This window comes from Haliotis rubra, unplaced genomic scaffold, assembly GCF_003918875.1.
Source record: "Haliotis rubra isolate DU_JTF1 unplaced genomic scaffold, ASM391887v1 Scf560, whole genome shotgun sequence".
NCBI classification, from domain to species: domain Eukaryota; kingdom Metazoa; phylum Mollusca; class Gastropoda; order Lepetellida; family Haliotidae; genus Haliotis; species Haliotis rubra.
Genome location: NW_025767258.1, coordinates 99642 through 124960, shown reverse-complemented (window position 1 = coordinate 124960; position 25319 = coordinate 99642). Strand labels below are relative to the sequence as shown.

At 39.5% G+C, this 25319-nt stretch overlaps 1 protein-coding gene across 9 annotated transcripts in view; it reads right to left on the bottom strand.

Annotated features, from left to right (window-relative positions):
- Positions 1-381: 381 nt before the first annotated feature.
- The window catches only part of LOC124254031 (EF-hand calcium-binding domain-containing protein 4B-like), a 100279-nt gene continuing 75341 nt past the window's right edge, over positions 382-25319 (bottom strand). For 6 of the 9 annotated variants that reach the window (XM_046687899.1, XM_046687897.1, XM_046687896.1 and 3 more), the window contains 18 exons: positions 22101-22191; positions 19602-19697; positions 18803-18874; positions 17848-17963; positions 16694-16795; positions 14325-14396; positions 13597-13657; positions 12740-12781; positions 9486-9631; positions 7906-8184; positions 7475-7583; positions 6358-6484; positions 5269-5350; positions 4919-5033; positions 4579-4689; positions 3518-3594; positions 1183-2817; positions 382-1123 (listed from right to left, as the gene is read on the bottom strand). In XM_046687899.1, the coding sequence (XP_046543855.1) occupies positions 2730-2817; positions 3518-3594; positions 4579-4689; positions 4919-5033; positions 5269-5350; positions 6358-6484; positions 7475-7583; positions 7906-8184; positions 9486-9631; positions 12740-12781; positions 13597-13657; positions 14325-14396; positions 16694-16795; positions 17848-17963; positions 18803-18874; positions 19602-19697; positions 22101-22191 (1786 nt within the window). In that variant the 3' untranslated portion in view covers positions 382-1123; positions 1183-2729. Of the gene's footprint in view, positions 1124-1182; positions 2818-3517; positions 3595-4578; positions 4690-4918; positions 5034-5268; positions 5351-6357; positions 6485-7474; positions 7584-7905; positions 8185-9485; positions 9632-12192; positions 12196-12739; positions 12782-13596; positions 13658-14324; positions 14397-16693; positions 16796-17847; positions 17964-18802; positions 18875-19601; positions 19698-22100; positions 22192-25319 lie in introns of all 9 variants that reach the window. The other 3 variants (XM_046687901.1, XM_046687902.1, XM_046687903.1) reach the window with 3 other exon arrangements.

The following is a 25319-nucleotide window of genomic DNA, read 5'->3' as shown; positions in this document are numbered from 1 at the left end:
GTCATCATGGGTCTGAATCGAATATTTACCCTGATTCTGTTTCTCAGTTTAAAATACAAAAAACAACCACCCTCCACTCACTCTACACTTGAATTTCACATCATGACTGAGCGAAATATTCACAACAATTAAGGGGCGGTGGGGTAGCTCGTCACACCAAAGGCCCAGGTTCGATTCCCCATATTGGTCCAATTTGTGAAGCCCATTTCGGGTGTCCTCCGTCATGATAGTGCTGGAATATTGCTAAAAGCAGCGTAAAACCCAACTCACTCACTCACTCACTCCCTCACAACAATAAAATAACCATTCACTCACTCAGCAGTTGGGTTCAGCATCAATAAACACATGTTCACATCAATAAGAGAAAATGAACAAATAATGTATTTTTCATATATGTTTATTCCTTCACCAAAATGGCTTTGAATAAAATTGGGTAAAACATCTCAAAACTCAACAAAGTCTTCAGAACATGATCTGGGCCAGTAATGTTCAAAAGGCACTGAAATATATCTGTGCAGATAACGTTGTGGATGATATGTACAAATAGTAAAACCCACAGTGTAAGGCCATGTGGTTGATATGTACACATACTTGTTTCATAATTCAACATTTTGTCACAGTTGCTAGTCACTTTGCTCTGGAATGATACATTAAACTGACAAAACAATGCAACAAAGACACTGACTAAAACATCATGATCTTGTGCTAGAAACAATCAACCTGTATGAATTTTAAATGTTTCAACTAACAGCTAAATGGCATCTTTCATTCAGATAAACAGTGTACTATGTACAATTAATAAAACATACATGTTATTGCACATCCAGTGATTCCACTGATAAATGTATTCTTACAAAATATATTAACTGTACACAGTGAAACTCAAGAATGGATTTCTAATTCTATATCTATGAAATTCTTTCAAACCTGTGAAATCTGGACACAACTTGACAAATATTGCCAACAAAGAGTGATCTTCAGCAGTAATGGCAGACTCCCAATATGATGAGATGGACAGCACAGCGTCAATATACATGTGGGAAGTCAAGTTCACACACCCTGCAAGACTTGGAAAGGCTTTTAACTTATTCAGGTTTTGTGGGAGTCAAGCAGTATTGAGGACCTGCCCTGGAATCTAGAGGTGATGGAGGAATAGTCCTGGATATGGAAGAGCTTGAGGACCTGCCCTGGAATCTAGAGGTGATGGAGGAACAGTCCTGGATATGGAGGAGATTGAGGACCTGTCCTGGAATCTAGAGGTGATGGAGGAACAGTCCTGGATATGGAGGAGCTTGAGGACCTGTCCTGGAATCTAGAGGTGATGGAGGAACAGTCCTGGATATGGAGGAGATTGAGGACCTGTCCTGGAATCTAGAGGTGATGGAGGAATAGTCCTGGATATGGAGGAGATTGAGGACCTGCCCTGGAATCTAGAGGTGATGGAGGAACAGTCCTGGATATGGAGGAGCTTGAGGACCTGTCCTGGAATCTAGAGGTGATGGAGGAACAGTCCTGGATATGGAGGAGATTGAGGACCTGTCCTGGAATCTAGAGGTGATGGAGGAACAGTTCTGGATATGGAGGAGATTGAGGACCTGCCCTGGAATCTAGAGGTGATGGAGGAACAGTCCTGAATTGAGAGGAGACTGAAAAACAGTCCTGGATCTGGAGGTGATGGGGGGGACTCATCAGAGGCAGTTATGGCTTCATGCAGATTGTCATCTCCATCAAGATTCTGTGTCCACAGCAATTAGCTCACGATCTTGTGATGGCATCCCTTATCCAACATTTCATCTTTCCCATTACAACAACTTATACCCTGGAAGAACAGTTCAGTCAGTTGTTTCAGACCCTAACAGTCCATCATGAAACTTTGCCTATAAGCATATGAGTATATGAGATGAGTAGTACTAGGATGAAAGACTCCAGGTGAGAGGTGCATTGTCATCAATGTATGGATGCAAATACTCATTGACAAACATCAGTGTCCGTGACATGGATTAACTGTAAACCTGGAATCTATGTCTGAGTCCAGTTTCAAAGAGATCAACAAACATATCTATTGCTGCCATAATTGTTGGCCTGATCTTTGAACGTGACCTTTCCAAGTTCATTTCTTCACTCTGAAACTCTTCCATTAGCATAACAAGGTAAAAGTTGCCTCCCCTTCTACAATATCCGTTATTTCACTTAAGATCATGGATCATTCAACTAATTCCCATCAGCAGATTAAAAGCCTTCATATAATAACCACATTTAAATCCCTCCAGTGGTAATTCCTCTTACATCCCTTTCTCTAATATCTGTTATCTCCTTCATGGGAAGTCACAGTTATCTCCCCTACTGTGATATATCAGTGAGTTATCTCCCCTGCTGTAATATATTAATTATGGGCCTATTTCAAATTCAGTTTTCTCACTTCTAAATATATCAGAAGTTTTCTCCTGTGAAAATCAGTTACCTCTGTCCTGCAAGATGTCAATCAGTAAAAGCCCCTGCTATTACATCAGTTATCTCCACTCTCGTAGCAGTAACAGCCTCAGCTATCTCCCTTCTGGTAATATGAGTTATCTCCCGTCTAGTAATATCAGTTATCTCCACTCTAGTAATACCAGTTGTCTCCCCTCTAGTAATACCAGTTATCTCCCCCTCTAGTAATATCAGTTATCTCCCCTCTAGTAATATCAGTTATCTCCCCTCTGTATCACCCATTTACACATTGTCTTCTATCAAGAACAGCATCCTTTCTTCTTGATGGGCCCTCCCTCAAGTTTCAGGGCATTTTCAATGGACTTGTCCTCCTTCTCCCGTAGCATGCTGAAACACCAACCAGATGAGACAGTGAATATTTACATAATTTAAGGCTAGTGGGGGTGATGATGATGATTTTTATGGAGAAGCATGTACAACGTGAATGACCCCCCTAAAATTTATGTACAATGTAAGTGACACCCCCATTGCATGTCATGTACAAAATTGCTGCCCTCCCTCCCCATACCTCCCCAGAACAAAATGGGTGACCCACCCTTAAAATCACCCCCTAGCCATAAATTATGAGCAGTCCCTGACTGTTCACAAGTCAACATTGACATATCGCCCATTGTTGCAAGGAGGTGTGATAACTTCAATACTTGGCACTGAATATCATAGTTTCATTCTGAATGGCTATTTCATGACAGTTGTTCAGTTGCTTTCACATATCCAACAGAGATAATGCTTCTGGTTTCAAATTAAGTGTCAAGGAAACATCATCAAAACTAACTGTTTGATTGGCATTCTAGAAGCTGGGGCAGATAAGAACTCACACCACTTATTGGACCAGGATTTCTGGTTTAATGGTTAAGCAACATTTCAAGGTAAATTGTTACACTTTACTCCAGCTGTGATGTCTAATAATCTACACTGACATGTTGCAAATGCGACTAACCAGATGTTTTCAATCATAAAGCTATGTATGTGCCGTCTTACTTACAAAACTGAAAACAGGATACTTTTATATCCGAAATAACAGACTAACCATGCCAGTGCCTCCATGGTTTCCTTGACCCCGCTCCCCAACTTAGCACTGCTCTCATAGAACAGAGCATCGTGCTCCTGAAAGACAAAACAAATACATTGCAAAAAATAAAACATTTTTTTTTTTATACAAACAGAGGGTTTTACTTTTACCTTGGTCTATGTTGCATTTACCACTTGTGTTAGCTTCAATCGCAGACTTGTTTTGTAAACAGAGGCTTATGATACAGGTGGAATCGTAAAATGGATTACTTTTACCAGTCTCCTTCAAGAAGAGTGGGTGAGTGAGTTTAGTTTCACGCCGTTTTTAGCAATATCACAGTGGGGGACACCAGAAATGGGCTTAACATTAAATAAATAGTGGATATTATATGAGTGCCCATGTCATACTATGTTTACGACACGAGTGCCTAAATGTTGGTATTTCTCAAGCGAGAGCAGGGATATACCGATATTTAGGCACAAGTATATATGTTCGAATATAATATTCTGTTTATTACCGAAGTCGTCAAATTGAGGTAAATAGAACCCAAATCTACTTTCAAACATAGGCTGGCTACCTGCTGCCTCCGCATGTAGAACGCAACTTCACAGATGAAACGTGATGTCATAGCATTGTTCATGACGTCACGTCACCATGACAAAGTGAAATTTTGCCTGAAAGCATCGTATAAAAAATATCAACCCCGATATTTTCGCCCTCGAAGGTAATAATGATGGTTATGTTGCTTCATATACATCATGAGTGAGAGAAAAAGAATAAAAACATAGTTTAGTCATACAGGAATCCTCCTAGGGCCGTGACGTAGCCTAGTGGTTGAAGCATTTGCTTGTCATGCCAAAGACATGGGTACAGTTTGTGAAGCCCTTTCTAAGGGTGATATTGCTGGAATATTGCTAGAAGCAGTGTAAAACCCAACCCACTCACTCATTAATCCTAATGAAACACATCAGCATAAAGTATAGCATACTTAGATGGGTTGGCCTCCATCTTAACCAGATAGCAATAGTTGGTATTAGAATACTTTTGACAATGAAATCAAAATCATAGATCAAACTTACATCAGCAAACTTAATGCCATCCTTGGTTTTGATGACACGTTTGTTGTCGTCTTCAGTGAGATCCATCTTGTTACCCACAACCACTATGACTGCATCCTCGTCCACTCCTTCCTGTAACATGATACACAGAGTTATCTCCCTTTATGACATTGACATTATGTCCTTGTTATACAAACAGAGCTTCCATATGGCTTTCAACACAAATGTGAGCACTGGGTGTTTGGTAGTAAGGAGGACGTTTCTAACAATCTAGCAATTAATCTGTAATGGACTATGATATTCATATCTTTTAGCTAAATCCAGGTGCCACTGGATGGTGGGGTTAAATCATTTAGAATACCTTGACACTGTTCATCCAGTTCCTGATGTTGATGAAGGAGTTCTCGGACGTGACATCATACATGACAATAACGCCATCTGCCTTCCGGAAGTATTGCTTGGTGATACTCCGGAACCTGCAATGGACCAGAAAAATGCAAGGGAGTGCAGTAGTTCAAGTCATCCTTGTTTTAAAAAAAAGTCACTTACATTCTACTCAAAAAAAGTTATGGATCACCTGATTCTTGTACATAACTAAAGTGAATCTACATATATATTTTTATAGTCAGTCTATCTATCACACTTGAGGTCATCTAAAAATCTTTTGAAAATTGTGGAAATGTGAAATACACAACATGACATGACCCCCACCTTTCTTGTCCAGCAGTGTCCCATAGCTGCAGGGCTATCAGCTTCCCCTCACTCATCATTGTTTTGATCTGGAAGTCCACACCTGGGGACCGTATCAAAACACTTCAGACATGTTTGAAAGGAATACACATCCTACTATAGATGTACACTGATCTTAATACATAGTCTTTTAGGCAGGATGTGTCCAAACAAAGGGAAAAGGTGCTTGAAATAGTTGTACCATTACATCCATGCACTCAAAATTTCCTGTTAAATCATAACAACTCTTAACTGAAAGACATTAAAGGGAGTTTGCATTTGGTAAAAAGAAACCATTTTTAATCTCTGACATGCTTACTGAATCACTCAATAGGAGATAAGAAAAGCAATATATCCTTTGATCTTTAAGGTATCACCTGTGAGAGCAGTTGACAGGTAACTAACACTGAATCTACATGTGTTGACTTCACTTCCCCCTTTCCTGTAGTACAAAGCAATGTGCAGCATGTGGAGAGATGCCGTGACAGAACCTACCACTGGATGACAGCTTGAAGCTGCCTTGACAGAACCTACCACTGGATGACAGCTTGAAGCTGCCTTGACAGAACCTACCACTGGATGACAGCTTGAAGCTGCCTTGACAGAACCTACCACTGGATGACAGCTTGAACCTTGACAGAACCTACCATGGATGACAGCTTGAAGCTGCCTTGACAGAACCTACCACTGGATGACAGCTTGAAGCTGCCTTGACAGAACCTACCACTGGATGACAGCTTGAAGCTGCCTTGACAGAACCTACCACTGGATGACAAACCTTGGCCAGAACCTACCATGACAGCTTGAAGCTGCCTTGACAGAACCTACCACTGGATGACAGCTTGAAGCTGCCTTGACAGAACCTACCACTGGATGACAGCTTGAAGCTGCCTTGACAGAACCTACCACTGGATGACAGCTTGAAGCTGCCTTGACAGAACCTACCACTGGATGACAGCTTGAAGCTGCCTTGACAGAACCTACCACTGGATGACAGCTTGAAACTGCTTTGACAAAACCTACCAATAGTGGCACTGAAAGTCTGCTTGAAGCTGCTGTGACAAAACCTACCAATTGTGGCACTGAAAGTCTGCTTGAAGTTGCTGTGACAGAAGCGATATATAAAGCTGCTCTTCCCCACTCCTGAGTCCCCAACAAACACGACCTTGAATATCCTTTCAGGTCCAGACGGCTCTGCCTGTAACATGGAACGGAACATTATATACACTATGCCAGGATTCTACACATCATCATCAACACATCGGGCAGTGGGGAAGCCTAATGGTTAAAGCATTCGCTCATCACGCAGAAGACCCGAGTTCGATTCCCCATATGGGTATAATGTGTGAAGCCCATTTTTTGTGTCCCCTACCGTGATTTTGCTGGAACATTGCTAAAAGCAGCGTAAAACCATACTACTCACTCACATATTAACACATGACAGCTACATGCACAATATGTTCTGGTACTATTTCACCACTAGAACCACTGAACAGCAAGTTTCAACAAAAATATTCAATGGTCTAGAATGTCTTCTCGAGAAAGGGGAAACAGATGACAAACTGACCACCATGCTGATCATTATCGCTATATCCCCACATACTTCAAAGTGTGTGGAATATCAATGTATTTTCCTGGAGCAAGATAAACGATAATTATAACATTCTTTTCACCATATATCAATCAAGGCAACAGGTATGACAACTCAGACCCTTAACACAAGGCCACACAACATAATGGGAGCCAAAATTTGTGGACTGAATTTGAAATTTAAATGGTTTAAAGCTGCACAGACAGATATTGTCAGCAAAGATCCACATTCTTGCTGACATGCAGTCAAGTGAGAACCTGGTCACCCAATCCATTACTTTGGCTTTAATGTTTGTTTGTTTGTTTGTTTGGTTGGTTGCATGGTTGGTTGGTTGGTTGTTTAATGCTGGTCTGTAAAGAATTGAGTCTGGACCAGACAATCCAGTGATCGACAGCATAAGTGTTAATCCATGCAACTCAGATACAATGACATGTGGCAACCAAGTCAGTTAGTCTGACCACCTGCTTCTTACGACAAACATGAGTTGGCATATAAGACAAGTGTGGGTTGCTGGAGGACAATTCTAACCATAAATACATACAGACACAAAATGTAATAAGTCAAAAGCCTGGGACAATAGATGTAAAGTTTTCTCACCGGCTGAAATCCCCCACCACCACTCTCTGCTGTTGCTGTTGCTGTAGCTCCCACTGGCTGTCCACGCATACCACCCACAAATAAATCACGAGAATCCCCATTTCCTAACCTGGAAGCAAAGGAGAGTTGTAAAAATAAAAAAAATTAAAGTATACATATTCTACATAAATACCATAAGCCCTGTATGCTTAATCCAAAGACAAAAAAAGGACTTGTAGAAATGTGTTTCCACCAGTGTCATGATGAAGTCATATCAGGTGACTGAACAGAATTTTAACAAAAACTTGAATTTCAACACACTCACTAGTGGCAAAAATTACACAAATACTTCTCAGCAGTCATTTTAATCACTGAATATGCATACCAATTACACAAAATACTGCCTTATAGCAGCAAACAGAATTAGCTCACTTATAGCAAGAAAGGATCACCTAGATTTATGTCCCTTTGCTGCAACTTCACTCTCTGTATCGCTTGAGTAGACGTCCCTGCCGTTGGGCCGTCTCACATTGTATCCAGATTCCCCATAAACTAAACCAGCATCTCCTTGAGTACTATACATCTCCTCATTCAAAGATCCATTGACAGAGCTGATATTAGATGATGATAACAATGACTGACCACTGATGAAGTCATCATCATCACACTCAACATCATCCTCAATGTCTGCAAGATGTCCGTCTACATCCTCGGAAAATGACGCACCGGGCCTGGAAAATTGTAAATTGGTTTCAATAGCGAACTTAGAACTTAAGTAGTCTGGACAGATATTTCAAGGCTGGATCATCCAGTTTGCAAATAAGGGACACCTACTCTGTGAGACACTCAATATACTGTGCAGCTCAATAGGTGGCGCTACTCAATTATACATGGCACATTCGACAAGGGGAAGCTACTCAATAGGCAGTGGGAGTCACCTTCAAGTTCACCTTTACATTTTATTGGTTATGCTGTTGCTATTACTATTACTACTGCTGCTGTTACTGCTGCTACCACTACTGCTACTATTTCACCTTACAACTACTGTCTGAAGAACATGGAAAGTATGTGATGTTGTTATTTACTTTATTTAACGTCGGACTCACAACTAAGGCGACGGGGAAGTATGTGAGAGATATACCTCTGTTTTATGAATTTGTCACCAGGTGGCTCTACTCAAAAGACGCCACCAATCACAATGGGAGTTACTCACAAGGGGGAACTACGCAGTATTACTCACTAGGACAGGATTTCCAAACAGGATGCTACTAAACTAAGTAACACTACTCACCAGGTGGCTCTACTCAAAAGACGCCACCAATCACAATGGGAGTTACTCACAAGGGGGAACCACGCAGTATTACTCACTAGGAGAGGATTTCCAAACAGGATGCCACTAAACTAAGTAACACTACTCACCAGGTGGCGCTACTCAAAGACGCCACCAATTCACCAATCACAATGGGAGTTACTCACAAGGGGGAACCACGCAGTATTACTCACTAGGAGAGGATTTCCAAACAGGATGCCACTAAACTAAGTAACACTACTCACCAGGTGGCGCTACTCAAAAGACGCCACCAATCACAATGGGAGTTACAAGGGGGAACTACACAGTATTACTCACTAGGAGAGGATCTCCAAACAGGATGCTACTAAACTAACTCTTCAATAACATTGCAAAAAATAGTTTATAATTCTAATCCTGTCGATAATAAATGGTCATTTGAAATTTAATAAGTGTTTTCAGACATTGTGAAAAGTGATAGATTTCATGAAAGAATCATATGATAGATAGGCTCCTAAAATTATAGATCATTTTGATGCGACTACTGCCTGGCCGGTTTACCGGCCTACGGCGTCTGGGGACTTGTGACGTCTTGGCCGGTTTTCCGGCCTACGGTGTTGAATGGGCTAAGTAACACTACTCACCAGGTGGCACTACTCAAAAGACGCCACCAATCACAAGCAGGAGCTCCTCACAAGGCAATGCTACTTGCAAGGTGGCCACACACAAGGGGGCGCTACTCACCTACTTCTGTCTGTAGACCCGGGGAAGTAGTTAGAGAGGACGGAGCCCTGCTTTGTGAGCTTCTTCCTGACCGGCTCGGTTTCACTTGGATCACTGATGCTGACGGTTTCACTGCGGTCCGGGAGAGCCTCAATCGTTGTGAGTGCCTAAATGTTCACAACATCAACTTCAGTACAGAAGCCTCACTGAAGCAAGTCACCTACACTAAACAGCCAAATTATTCAGTGAAACACTCACAATAGTATATTGTAAATCAACATTAAATAAGTGCATGTTTCACAATACAGACATTAAAACAACCCAACACATCACAAGCTACCCTTTAAACCAACTCACTGACAAGTGCCATTCCTGCCTTAAAAGAGACAATGCATATAATTTCAGGGTGTTCACCCCACCCTGTCATCCTTGCCAAAAAGTGTCTAAATGAGATATTTTAATGATATTCCAGTTTTATTTGATTTTCTTGACACCACTGGCTTCTGCCAATGCCATCTTGAACGTTCTACAAAGCTACTCCTTCAGAAGACTTACCGTAATGGGCAAGTGCACACAACAGTTTTTTCAAGGCTTTACAAACTGATGTAGGATGAAAGACCGAAAGGATGTAGATCTTATACATGTACCACTCTGGTTAAACAAGCACAGGTATGAAGCTGACAAACTTGGAAACATATTCAGAACAAATCCAGGATTTGAACCCTATATCACAGGAACACTTCAGGGGGCAACAAATTCCAGCACCTCAGACGACAAGGATACCCATTAGACTAACGCTTAGTCTCTGAATATATATAATTTTGATAGTAACAAACAAGCCCATTTAAATTGAAAAGGAGCCCCAGGGCTGACCAGAGATTGAGGAAATTTTATTTAGGGCTTTAGCATTGCAGATAGGGCTTGGCAGTAGGGAAAATAATGTGGATCAGGGACTGTGAGACAGACTAGGATACCCATGTACACCTCCCAAGTGCTTCCAGGAACCGATGATATTTGGTAACGATCAAATACCAGCAAAGGGCACCTTATGTTGTATTCAACTCATGTAATATGGAACATGCAGGGTTTTACACAGTACTCATAGTTTACAACTGACAGAAAACTAACTGACTTTTACTGTTACCTGAATCAAGATCTACCCTTTCACCGGTGGTACTTTAACTATATGGTTAGAATACTACAAACTGTTGAAGTAGATCATCAATGCTAGATTAGAGAAATTCAAACCATGTTAGCATGATCAGCCCAAGCCCATGCACAGTTAGTATGAAGTAACACCATCCTTGATGTTCAGTGTACCATGTCTCCGTTCCATTATTATACTACTCAAAGAAGTTAAGAAACACAATATCTGTTCCATGTCATTGTAGGTAAAATGTATCACAGAGTCGTGTGTTCTTAACTTCTTTTGAGAAGTACACTTGAACATTGGGCCCTGTTTCCCGCTGACATAGTTTCGTTTCAAAGTGACGACACCAACCCAATATTTCTGATTGATGACTCACAGACTATCAGTCACCATCCAATCAAAATGCCTCATGCAAATGAGAGTTATGTATAGATGTAAATTCAAAATGGTGGCCTCATCTGTTTGAGGCCTGATTACTTCACTGAATCAGATGACTGTTCAAAATTATTCTGTTTGCATGAATTTGAGATGAATGAGGGAAGTCTAAGACATTCTGGTCTTTCTAAGACAGTATACACGTTGAATCGGCCATTTGCAATCTCAAGTCTTATTTCAAATGCTTTGTAATTTCACTTGTCGTGTATTTTAGCATTAGAAAGGGTTGGTGAAAGGGTCCATTAATCATAATAGAATGGAGATGTATTAGACTGGACAATCAAGGATGCAATAACACCTGTCCCTCTGACCAGCCGAGCACGGCCAATGCCAGCATCATGCAAAAACCATCAGTTCCAACAACAGCCAAAGCTGAAATGGTAAGTTGTAAAGAAAATAGAATCCCACCACCAGGTCACATGACCCATTAATTCATCACATGTGCCAACAAAAATGGATAGTTTAATGTACATGAATTTTACTGAAGGCTATGTCACCTTAAATGACTGTTTTTGTGACTGATTAGGAAGACAAATGGATTACATTTCTTAAAGTAAAACATATTTATAGATTTTTAAATGTTTTTACAAATTCTTTAAGTTGAATTTTCATTATAACTTGTATTTCAGTAAATCTAAATCAACCTGCACCTTAAAATTTTTCTTTGAATTTTGGCAACTGTCACGTGGAATATTTTGGTAAAACTCTGTAAAACAAGATTTGTGCCTTACTTGTTTTGTCAACCTTATCTAACTTGATAACAGATATGATTCCTAATTCCAAAATATTTGGAAATACACATACTAAAAGCCTGCAGGTACATAATTCTCTTGATCCTGAAATTAAATGGTTCCTCATAATATTCATCATATTTTCTGCAAATCCTAAAATTGCTGACAAAAATTATTTTCAAAAAGAAAAGATAAGGTATTTGTGTAAAGAAACGAAAATTGTTTCTGTAAAAGGAAAAATATCAGCTTTCTTGTAATTGAATATTGCAAAAAATGTATAAAGAAAAAGACTGAAGTCTGCAATAAAGCAAGAGCAAACTAATGTATAAAATCTGAGACTTCTAGAGAAAAAACACCCCAAATAGAACAATACAAAGATAACACACGGCCCCTCAACTCTTAGATAACATACCTTCTTTTAGTTTCCATTTGAAAAAAATAAGCATAAAAGTATACCTGACATATGTTATTAATAATTCAAACTTTTATTTAACACCTTTAAAAGAAATTCTGATCATGTGACAACATTTCAAATTTTGTCAAATTTAGGGCATTTTATAATAAAACTAAATATGTTTTGCTCAAAGGATTTATAATCCAGACAATATAGCTGTGAGGTCTCTATCCCTGTTTTAATGAAAAAACAATTTATTTTACTGTTTTCATATTAATTTTGATGTGCCTTTCACGTCACAATATAAATGCCTATGGTCCCAAACCTAATCGTAAACCCACCAATCTAGAATGTTCCTACAATTGTATTTATTGTATATTACGTGTCAAACTACAAAATCCTGTTTTTGCAACCATGGTTGGGTCTGTGAATCTTCACAACATTCAACAACAAAATGAAACTCAATGTGGGATTAACGTGGACAACAAAAGTGTAAACACCAGCGAACAACATAGAGGTGCTTCCAGCGCCCGACTACGGGGCACATGCACGTGACAAGATATACCTGCTCAGACAGTTCTCGGTCTAGCGCATTTGGGGATGGATCCTGACAAGGAGAACATGTAAGCATGTGCAGTTCATAGGCACAGATTTAGTTAGTACAATGTCCACTGCCAGAGTTATCTCCCCTCTGAGAGTTATCTCCCCTCCATGTTCCAATGATAATGTTGTAACATTCTCCTCATAGTGTAAGCTTAACTCTGATATATCTGCATGATATCGTTGCAAAATCCCTACCGATACTTTAGTCATTCATTCCCATGTTAATGAAAAGGTAATTAAAACTGAATTTATTATTTTAGAATTACTGAAAAATCCACTAGATTAAATGTTACCATATCTAAAGAGGAAAATGTTACAACAATGTCCTTGGATATCTATAACACTGATTAACTACATTAATTCATGCATGTAAACACCTTTTAAATCTAGCTATTACAAAGGCATACTTGCATCTACATGCAACAACTATACAACACCCATTAATTGCAGTTGCCATAGTTAGTTGCAGGGAAATAGTACAAACAACCATACTAAAGTTACATTGTACTAAAGCTATACACACACACTCAGGCACTCACGCATACTCGAGCACACAAACACACACAGTTATATTGTTACATATTTGCTTGAAAATTTGTATTTTAATATAACCATTCCATAAGCCATATCTTTTTGAAACATTTATTCAATGTTCTAACATTTTCATAAAAATAAAACATACCGGTACGCGAGTAGTTTATGATCATGCCACAAGCCTTACTGTTAATTATTCTTCAAACACACATAGTTGTTAGGAAACCCTGATGAGTGATACATGGACAGACAAAGCAGAGAGGAAGCAAAGCGAAAACACAATACCCGCCTTGATTCTGCTGCCTCAGCTTCATCTTTGTCGTCTCGCAACTTTCGGTTCATATCCCTGGCAAGTAAGGAATGGATTCATGTATATATAGCCCCAAAAAGTAGCCAAAAACTTTTATCAGTGTGACGAGGTGCACTAGGCTACCCCACCTCCAATCAAGGAACTATCTGAGTGAGTGAGTGAATTTAGTTATATGCCACACCCACCAATATTCCAGATATATGCCGGCGGTCTGTAAATAATTGAGTCTGGACCAAACAATCCATTGATCAACAACATGAGCATCAATCTGCACAATTGGGAACAGATGACATGGGTTAACCGAGCGGACCTGACCACCGATCCCGATCAGAAGTTGTGCCTCTTCGATCTTCGACAAGCATGGGTTACTGAAAGGGCCCTAGGCCAAAGTTCCCCATGGAAAGTTTGTACTTGGCCAAAGTTGGAAGGTTTGGCCAGGGGGAAAGTTTGGCCTGTTACACCGGATCCTCACGGGGAGGAACTATCTGAGCTTCATTGTCTGTTTGAGTGATTGTTGTCTTCTTCACAAGCCAGTTGTCAAGTAAATGAGTTATGCTGTCTATACAGTATGATGGAATATATGACAGCTAACACCAAGAATTGGCTTCACAAGCTGTACCCATGTAGGGAATTAAACCCAGTTCTTAGTTCATGGCAAGCAAACACTTTCACCACTTGACTACCTCCTCCAAGGTAAACCTACCTGAGCATATCGAGCTGCTTCACAAGACTCTCTCTCTCCATGGCAATGCCCTCAGTCATCCTCATCGCAGCTCTGATACAGATGATCATGATAGTGTTAGTTATCACCATGGCAACCAAATACTTCACCAATCAAAATGCAGTAAACATTTGGTGTAATTTCATGGTATACCAAACCCTTCAATTTGGTGCACGAAATTTTCTGAAAATATCTAAATTTACTTACCTTGTGATTTTTAAAAGATATTTTTATAAACAAATTTCTTTCAAGGCGATCAAATAATATCATATTTCGGTAATTTCTTTCATATATCAAATGTATTGTTTTTTAAATGATTTACATGAAATTCTAGGGCTAGTGAATATCTTATTCACATCCAATTTAACAGCACAAAAGAGAATGAATTAAAGTAGCAAATGTTTAATTTGAGGTAACTATAGCAACTGTGAAGCAGGTATACAGATTGCTAATACTGATGTAAAAATGCTATGAAATCCTAAGATATATGCTGTTTTCCTGTCTACTGTACATATATGTTAATATCATGCGAATCAAAGCCTTTTGTGTAATTATTGCACAGACATAAATACTGTGAGCTGCACAAAGCTTGGTTATATTAAGCAGCTTGCTGAATGTGGATGATTTGTGATTATTGAATTTAAAGGAAAATTACCAGTACCTAACAATTGCTCTATTTCTCTGGGTTAAACAAATATTTTGACATTAGGTTTTTGTTGATGACAAGCATAAAAGAATAAGCAATGAGAATGGAGGGTTACAATGTGGAAGAGAAGTTATATATTGTTGACACAAATTGTATTGATTAGGCAATATTGACTGTGCTTAGAGTTTTGAAGAAATCAGACTGTAAACAAGAATGGCATCCCTGTATGACAAAATGACCATTTTAAAGGGAAACAATACCCAACTCTCAGTGTTCTAGCCATAATTTTAATTCAGTCTAAGTAAACTTAGACTCAGTATTACTCGTTACACTGCTATACTGAGTCTAACAAAACCTCGTAGAAGGTCGTCAGCTAACATTATGGACTGACCAATCAGAACACAGCTTACCAAATCGCGAAAGTTCACATTCGCACATACCATTTGAACCTTTACCTCAAAAACTCTAATGATTCCGAATACTATTTTCCGCACGATCGATTCCGAGTGATACACTCAATGAGTAAACAGTCGCTGAAAATAGCGTTTTTGTCAATATTCAATGATGTCATCTTGCGAAAATATAAGCAAATAGTAACCATGTCATTAGAAACCCATAAGCGTATATACTGCAGGTCAAATATTTGTGTTTTATGTGGATTTTCGTTTGTTGATAGATCAATGTCAGCGACCAGGGAAGTCCAAACCCTAACAAGTAGTCATTGTCTGATTGGTTAAATCCATTCGGCCGTCTCGTGTTTGATTGGACGGTCATAAGTCGCTCAAAGGTTAGCTGACGCGACCTTCTACAAGGTTTTGTTAGACTCAGTATAGCAGTGTAACGAATAATACTGAGCCTAAGTTTACTGAGACTGAATTTTAATTATCCCATATAATCACCAGATACCAATTAGTGTCAATGTTCCGGCGAACTGGGCTTCGAACCAGCGAGGGATGACCATTTGCCAGCAACAAAAATAGTGGTAGACCCAAGTCAAACAAGTTGAGATTATAGTCCATAATGAGCAAATTCTGAATGATGAAGAAAGGGCCAATCATATCTCAAAAACCTTCAAAGTTGGAGAGTTGCTTCCCTTAAAGATAATCCGCTTCTGTTTGGTTTAAAGAAATTGGCTTTTTCTCCTTGAGAGCCATGCAAGCCTCATTTTAAATGACTTGCTTGGACCAGTGTTTTATCGTATCTGTCAGAGGACCAGCGTATTTGCTAAACTCCATATCAAACACAGCCGATTCCAGATATACAGATTTCATGATCCAAAGTTACAACAATTCTAATTCAATAATCAGAACACTATCAGAAATCTTTATATACATATATGGATGTGAAATATAGACATGTTATGATGTATTCCCAAAATTTCACTAGAGTATGTGAGTATATACTTTAAGCTTTCAGCAATATTCCAGCAATATCATGGCGGTGGACACCAGAATTGAGCTTCACGTATCCTACCCATGTGGGGAATTGAACCAGCTCTTCGTCATGATGAGCGAACACACTTTAGCTACTAGGATACCCAACCGCCATGGTTTCACTGGTAACACTATTATGCATTCAGCGGAGCATATTGTATAATGTTAGTGCAAACACCTCCTCTATATTATGTTCTACATTTTCTAAATAAAGCATCATGTATATCGATGAGCATTGTCACTATTGCGCCTTCTACCATTAGAAAAATCACCTCCTGCTATCAGAAAGAGGCTCATCATTTCCATGGAGTAGTCTCCCCTTGCGCATACGAGGATTACCTCCCCTGTGTTCCCTTACTTCATATCCTGAAAGTCTTTCAGAGAAAGAATGGTATCAAATGTTAACCTTATCCTGACTTCAGAATCTGTATATGTCAGCTCTATATAATAGGACTGAGTAAGTACCACTTTCAGCAATATAACTGCAATATTTCAGCAATATCTCAGCATTGAATATCAACACAATTATGCTGATTTGATCACTGGTCCATGGCATGACCGGCAAGTGCTTTCCCCTTCTGTCTAATATACAACAGGGTTGTCAAAATCCAAATCAATTCACCAACCAATACCAATAAAAAGCAAAGTTATCCAATATACCTGAATCAAAGCTTTCAAAATAAACCCAAACCTCTGATTATTAACACTGAAAACCATATTTGATGATGAGGAAGTAAAAGAGGAAAGGAGAAACGTAATATCAAAACTATTAAAGTCAACACTGAATGAAACTGGAGAAAATGTTCAAACCCTGACCAGTCAATCACCAGTGATTCACTATCGAACTGATTCGCAACAAACTACAGTCAACTGCACCCTTTGAATAAGCAGCTGGTTATGTATATCTGAAGATTGTGACTTTTGACACATGTATGATTCTGAAGACATATATATCATCTATGAACTAGGGCATTCATAGTCCAATGAATATCTATAGATCTAGATAGTGTCTAAGGGAATGAACACTTTGTGAATCAGGACCCTGCCTTTCACAATACTCACTTATGACTCATTGGGAACAGTTATCGCTTTTATCAAAACAGAAACTACACTCACTGGAGAGTGAGTGAGTATGGTTTAACGCCGTTTTTAGCAATATTCCAGCAATATCACGGCAGTGGAAACCAGAAATGGGCTTCACACATTGTACCCATGTGTGGCATCGAACCTGGACCTCCAGTGTGACGAGCAAACTCTTTAACCATGAGGCTACCCCACCAACCCGAAAGGGCTCTGATGTGAAACTTGATGCTTGACTGATCACAGACTTGGAGAAGTATCTATAAGATCGGCTTATCTATGGTAATATACAGTCCTACTTGACAACATAGGGATCTGTGAGTTGGACCCATCTGACTGGACATACCTGGCTCTCTCCTTGGTGTGATGCTTGTCTTGCTCCCGTAGCTGGTTGATGTATGTCCTGGATTCCTCCAGATTGTCCTGGGACGTCATCAGCAGCTCCTCCACCCTTTCTTTCTCCTGGACAACACCACATGCACAACAATGTATCATACTGTATTAACCTCTCTTTCTCCTGGACAGCACCACTGACTTTATATTTGATTGGTCAATAAGACGTTTCAAATGACAATAACATGCCTCTGATTGGATATAACTGATTGGTCAATAAGAGGTTTCGGATCATAATAACAGCCCTCTGATAGGATATAACTTATAGGTCAATAAGAGGTTTCAAATCACAATAACAAGCCTCTGATTGGATATAATTGATTGGTCAATAAGAGGTTTCTGATCATAATAACTTATAGGTCAATAAAATGTTTCAAATCGCAATAACATGCCTGTTATAGGATATAACTGATAGATCAAAATGATTTTCCCCAATCACAATAACTTATAGGTCAATAAGATGTTTCAAATCACAATAACATGCCTCTGATAGGATATAACTGATAGGTCAAAAAGGGGTTCCCAATCACAATAACTTATAGGTCAGTAAGAGGTTTCAAATCCCAATAACATGACTCTGATTGGATATAACTGATTGGTCAATAAAAGGTTTCAAATCACAATAACATGCCTCGGATTGGATATAACTGATTGGTCAATAAGAGGTTTCTGATTATGAAAACAGCCCTCTGATAGGATATAACTGATTGGTCAATAAGAGGTTTCAATCACAATAACAGCCCTCTGATTGCATATAACTGATTGGTCAATAAGAGGTTTCAATCACAATAATATGCTTAGGATTAAACCACCTGATTGGACAGACCATATGATACAGGGTTAATCACAATATTTGAAACCTTGTCAGTTTCAGATTGAATTGAGTTCAATTTTAAGAGCATACTCACATTCATCAGTTTTTCATTTTCCTGCTTTGTCTCTGCTTCTGTCGCATTGAGAACCTCCAGCTGGGACTCCATCTAAGACAAGGTAAACAAACAGTGAAACCATCAAGCAGTGTAATGGTCTGGACTATGATAGCGATATTAGATAGTAAAATACCCACTGAAAGTGTTGATACAGCCCTCCTTTATCTTCAGCAATGGCAGACATAATACAGTATTAATAATACTAGTTATTTTTGTAAGAAAAGTTTTAACTAAAATTGCACCTTGCTTTCATGAAGACCCGAGAAGCCATTCCCAAAACATTGCAAAATTACATACATACTGCAAGTGATTCCATGGCGTTTGATTGGTCTGACCAAGTTATGTTTTATGGTTATTATTGCTGTCAACATTTGTTTCTGTTCATGACTCAATAATCTGTCTGAAAGTGATTACTGCTGGGTTTATAGTATATTTTATATTCATATTATATATAAGAACTGACTTCAATTCTGACTTCATGTTTGTGTAAATTGTGGATTCATACAAAGTGTCCATTAATGAAATGGTAGGATATACCATGCATGATGGAATTACTAATCTCAATCAAAATGTGCTTATGATGAAATTATTTTTGAAAACATAATACCAGTTCAACAGTCACTCTAGTGAGTGAGTTGATTTAGCACTGATTAATGTACAAAGGAATCTCAGGATGCTCATGTCATACAACCTAGAATAAATGTCCATAAAAGTCTCTACAGGTCACCCTAATGTTTGATTCAGTGTTAGACAGAGGTTGATGACACGGGCTGCGTACCTCTTGGTGCTTCTGCAGCAACTCCTGCAGCTGTCGGTCCTTCTCCCATATCTCACGTTCCATTTCGTCACGAAGCTGTTTCTCCTTGGCCTTCTCCTGCAAGGACAGACCACAGAGATTGATCACCATATAGGGTCACTAAGTCATCATGTCTGGCTGCTAGGTCACCACTCAGGTCACTAGGTCATTGTGTCTGGTTGCTAGGTCACCACTCAGGTCACTAGGTCATCATGGATGGCTTCTATGTCATCACTCAGGTCACTAGGTCATTGTGTCAGGTCACAAGGTCATCAGGTAAGGTCAAAATATCAACACATTAGGTCACTAGGTATTCACAACAGGTCAGTAGATCATTGTGTCAGCTCACTAGGTCATGATGTCATGTCACTAGGTCATGATGTCATGTCACTAGGTCATGATGTCAGCTCACTAGGTCATGATGTCAGCTCACTAGATCATGATGTCAGCTCACTAGGTCATGATGTCAGGTCACTAGGTCATGATGTCAGCTCACTAGGTCATGATGTCAGGTCACTAGGTCATGATGTCAGCTCACTAGGTCATGATGTCAGGTCACTAGGTCATGATGTCAGCTCACTAGGTCATGATGTCAGGTCACTAGATCATGATGTCAGCTCACTAGAGGTCACTAGGTCATGATGTCAGCTCACTAGGTCATGATGTCAGCTCACTAGGTCATGATGTCAGGTCACTGGGTCATGATGTCAGGTCATGATGTCAGCTCACTAGGTCATGATGTCAGGTCATGATGTCATGTCACTAGGTCATGATGTCAGATCATGATGACAGCTCACTATAGTACTGTCGGAAATAGAAAAAAAAACTGTTTTTAGGCTGTTACTCTCTATCCCTAAAATTGACACAATTGCAAATAGCATATGTCGAAATAACCCACTTCGACGTAACTGGGCGTTCAGTGGGATGCGTAATACGATATCCAGAAAAGCATTTTTACTCATAAAATCCGGCAAAACTTAGAAAAAATATGAATAGCTGCAATAGATTAGATCAGACTATAGATGGCAATTAGTCTCATCTACTGATTAACGCTCAGCCAGGTATGGTGGCGAAGATGGACCGTCGACTCACCTGGCATGAAATGCACGGTGCTGCCTACAGGCACAAGGGGTCATCTCAAAGATATTTTGTGCTTTTTCATGTGTGTTGACTATGTCTCATCTATTGATTAACATCTTACGTGTCTTTCTTTCATAAAGTTTATGTTGAGATATGTAAGAGAGTATGACACCCGAAAACCATAGAAACGCATCGTAGTATATAGGTGGCATTACCACCCGAAGATCGACAGGACTGGATATTATTTGTAAATTGTTATGACGTGCCGTGTACCTCCCCAGTATAATTGCCCTAAAGGATTATCTTATCTTAGCTGATATCTCTATCCCCAAGCCCGAGGATGATATCAGTTCACTAGATCATGATGTCAGCTCACTAGATCATGATGTCAACTCACTAGGTCATGATATCATTTCAGTAGATCACCAAACACAGTAGCAAGTCCCTAATATCAGGTTAAGCACATCAGACCACATCATGTCACCAGGCAACACATCAGGTCACCAGGCAACACATCAGGTCACCAGGCAACACATTAGGTCACCAGGCAACACATTAGGTTACTAGGCAACACATCAGGTCACTAGGCAACACATTAGGTTACTAGGCAACACATTAGGTCACTAGGCAACACATCAGGTCACCAGGCAACACATTAGGTCACCAGGCAACACATTAGGTCACCAAACAGCTCAAGCATGGGTACTGAAGACCAATTCTAACCCGGACCTTCACAGGTTTATACCAGTCCAGACATACACCAGATATATAGTGCTAGCTCACTGAGATACCATACTAGTCTAACATGGATACCCACTGAGACAGCCACTCCATGTTTTAACCCCTAAAAGACAAGGTGAGGTGAGGTGAAAGTGGGTTTAACGTCGTGCTTGAGAATATTTCGCTCATATGACGACATGCATGCGTGTTTATGTGTATGTCGCGGCTGCTTGTACTAGCCCAGACTGAAGCTGGTTTTATAGTGCTAGCCCACTGAGATACCATGCCGCAGTGAAGCATGAATACCCCACTCAGACACATTATACTGACTCCGAGCCGACCAGTCCTTGTTGTACCCATTAATGCCGAGCGCCAGGCAGGGACCAACAAGTACCATATTTTAACGTCTTTTGGTATGACGCGGTCGGGGATCGAACCCGGGACCTTCTGCTCTCCGCCTAAAAGACAAGCACCGGGTAGGGTTACAACAAGTCCCATCTTTTAATATCTTTTGGCATAACATGACAAGATCATTACACCATCTTTTATCTGTCAAATCAGAGGCTCTATCCACTTAGTGACAACATGGAGGCAAGATCAAATATTTGATCATCTTTAAAAATTCTGAACGAAAGACTAAGGACAGATTATAAGTGCTTGGTGAGTCACCCTGAAACATACCTCTTTCAGTATTTGATCTCTCTCCTGCTTTATCTGTGTCTCCATTTCTTCATACAGTTTTCTCACCTCTTCATCATGTGCAGTTGTTTTGCTGAAACAAAATCAAGAATCAGTAAGACATTTCACGTTGCTGAAACACTGGCCATATATAAGGACTACATCTTAGCTGGCACAACCAAACCAGATACAAGGGGATTCAAACTATTGCTGACAAAATCAAGAATCAGTAAGACATTTCACGTTGCTGAAACACTGGCCATATATAAGGACTACATCTTAGCTGGCACAACCAAACCAGATACAAGGGGATTCAAACTATTGCTGACAAAATCAAGAATCAGTAAGACATTTCACGTTGCTGAAACACTGGCCATATATAGGACTACATCTTAGCTGGCACAACCAAACCAGATACAAGGGGATTCAAACTATTGCTGACAAAATGACATGTTTGTCCAGATGCTGCAGTAGAGGAGGAGGTAAAAAAAAAAAAAGAACCGGGTTAGAATTGATCTTTAGTTACTCATGCTTGTTGTTAGAGGCAACTAACGGGATCAGGTGGTCAGGCTCACTGACTTGGTTGACACGTGTCATCGTATCCCAATTGCATAGATCAATGCTCATGATGTTGATCACTGGATTGTCTGGTCCAGACTCGATTATTTACAGACTGACACCACATAGCTGGAATATTGCTGAGTGCGGCATTAAACAACAACCAACCAACCAATCAGAATCATGTTATAATATCTAGGTGTTATCAGCGCACTCGATAAGGATAATCACTATTGTTACTAACACAACAATAATCTAATATTTGTTGTACAGGGAGGAAGAAAAAACATCGAATCTATTTTGTCTTGTTCTTCATGTCGGTACTCCGTGACATTCTAGTCACATGACAACAATTTCTGTATGATTTGTTGTTCTCCTCATTCACATTTGTACTTCCTGAGGAATATTGGTGGTTACAGAAAGTTTTCAGATTTCCACTCTAATGTTCCTATTTCCACTGAGGCTAGTGTTCTTATCTCCATTCTAGTGTTCCCTGTTCCCCTGTTTTCACTCTAGTGTTCCCATTTAGTTCCACTTTAGTCTTCTTATTTCCACTCTTGTCTTCCTATTTCCACTTAAATGTTCCTACCTCCACTCTAATGTTCCTATCTCCACTCTAATGTTCCTATCTCCACTCTAATGTTCCTATCTCCACTTTAATGTTCCTATTTCCACTTAAATGTTCCTATCTCCACTCTAATGTTCCTATCTCCACTCTAATGTTCCTATCTCCACTCTAATGTTCCTACTCCACTCTAATGTTCCTATCTCCACTTTAATGTTCCTATTTCCACTTAAATGTTCCTATCTCCACTCTAATGTTCCTATTTCCACTCTAATGTTCCTATTTCCACTCTAATGTTCCTATCTCCACTTTAATGTTGCTATCTCCACTCTTGTCTTTCCATTTCCACTCTAATGTTCCTATTTCCACTCTAATGTTCCTATCTCCACTTTAATGTTCCTATTTCCACTCTTGTCTTCCTATTTCCACTCTAATGTTCCTATCTCCACTCTAATGTTCCTATTTCCACTCTAATGTTCCTATTTCCACTCTAATGTTCCTATCTCCACTTTAATGTTGCTATCTCCACTCTTGTCTTTCCATTTCCACTCTAATGTTCCTATTTCCGCTCTAATGTTCCTATTTCCACTCTAATGTTCCTATCTCCACTTTAATGTTCTTATCTCCACTCTAATGTTCCTATTTCCACCCTAGTAATCCTATTTCCACTTTAATGTTCCCTTTCCCACTCTATGTGTTCCTATGTCTTGTCTACCCATAAGTGAGAAATCTAAGTGTTGCTGTTTGTACTTAAGGAGTTTCAAATTTCCCCACACCCAAAACTGGCAAATCATCTCCAAATAAAACAACTTAATGAATTGCAAGACTGACAAACATCATAGAATATCTAGTTAACGGGAGCGCCACAGTGTTTTACATATCAAGACACCTTGTGAACCAGGCCAAACCAATCCCATCTGCACATCAACATATATAAACATATCATATTACAGCCAGCAGTGTTATTAAATTCACAGGGCAGAGCCAACACAAAGACATGATTCCAGAAGTCAGCTTCTGTCTACTTACCAATACTACAGTAAATACAAGCCTTAATCATCTTAACATTGCTTGCTACCAAACCCCCACAGCAAGGTCGAAGGTCAAGACACAGGAAATATGAAGCTTATCTCCGAGAGAGGTGTCTGGCATGTGATTCAGGACATGGTTGTGCTCCGCTGTGCACATATCACAGAGCCGGCTATGTCAATACAGGGCTAGGTAAACTAGGCTAATACAGTGTCTATTGCTGGGTTCACTTATGGGAGGACCACGGTCATTAATTCAGAATCCTACATAAAATGCAGTTGTACTTGTCTTAATGGTTATTCAACCTGGGAGAACTGGATGTAGGTTGTTTTAAGGGGCTAAATTCAGGTGGTCGGACTGGTGAGTCAGGTTGTCGGGGTAATAAAACAGGTTGTTCTGCTGGACATTCAAGTTGTGTTACAATTTCAGGTTTGCATGTTATTAAGATTGTTACTAAGTCTGGTTGTTACATTACTAAGTCAGGCTATTATATTACAAAGACAGGTTGTCACATTACTAAGTTAGGTTGCCATGTTACTAAGTCAGGCTATTATATTACAAAGTCAGGTTGTCATATTGCTAAGTCAGGCTATTATATTACAAAGTCAGGTTGTTGTATTACTAAGTCAGGTTGTTACATAACTAAGTCAGGTTGTTACATTACTAAGTCAGGCTATTATATTACAAAGTCAGCTTGTTATATTACTAAGTCAGGCTATTATATTACAAAGTCAGGTTGTTGTATTACTAAGTCAGGTTGTTACATTACTAAGTCAGCTTGTTATATTACTAAGTCAGATTTGTTATATTACTAAGTCAGCTTGTTATAGTACTAACTACTAAGTCAGGTTGTCATATTACTAAGTCAGGTTGTCATATTACTAAGTCAGGTTGTTAGACTACTAAGTCAGGTTGTCATATTACTAAGTCAGGTTGTCAGACTACTAAGTCAGGTGGTCTGTAATGTTAGCACCAAACAAGTCATCCTACTAAGTCAGGTGGTCTGTAATGTTAGCACCAAACAACATCCTTTAATTATGTGAAATAACATCTATTATCATCCTTTAATA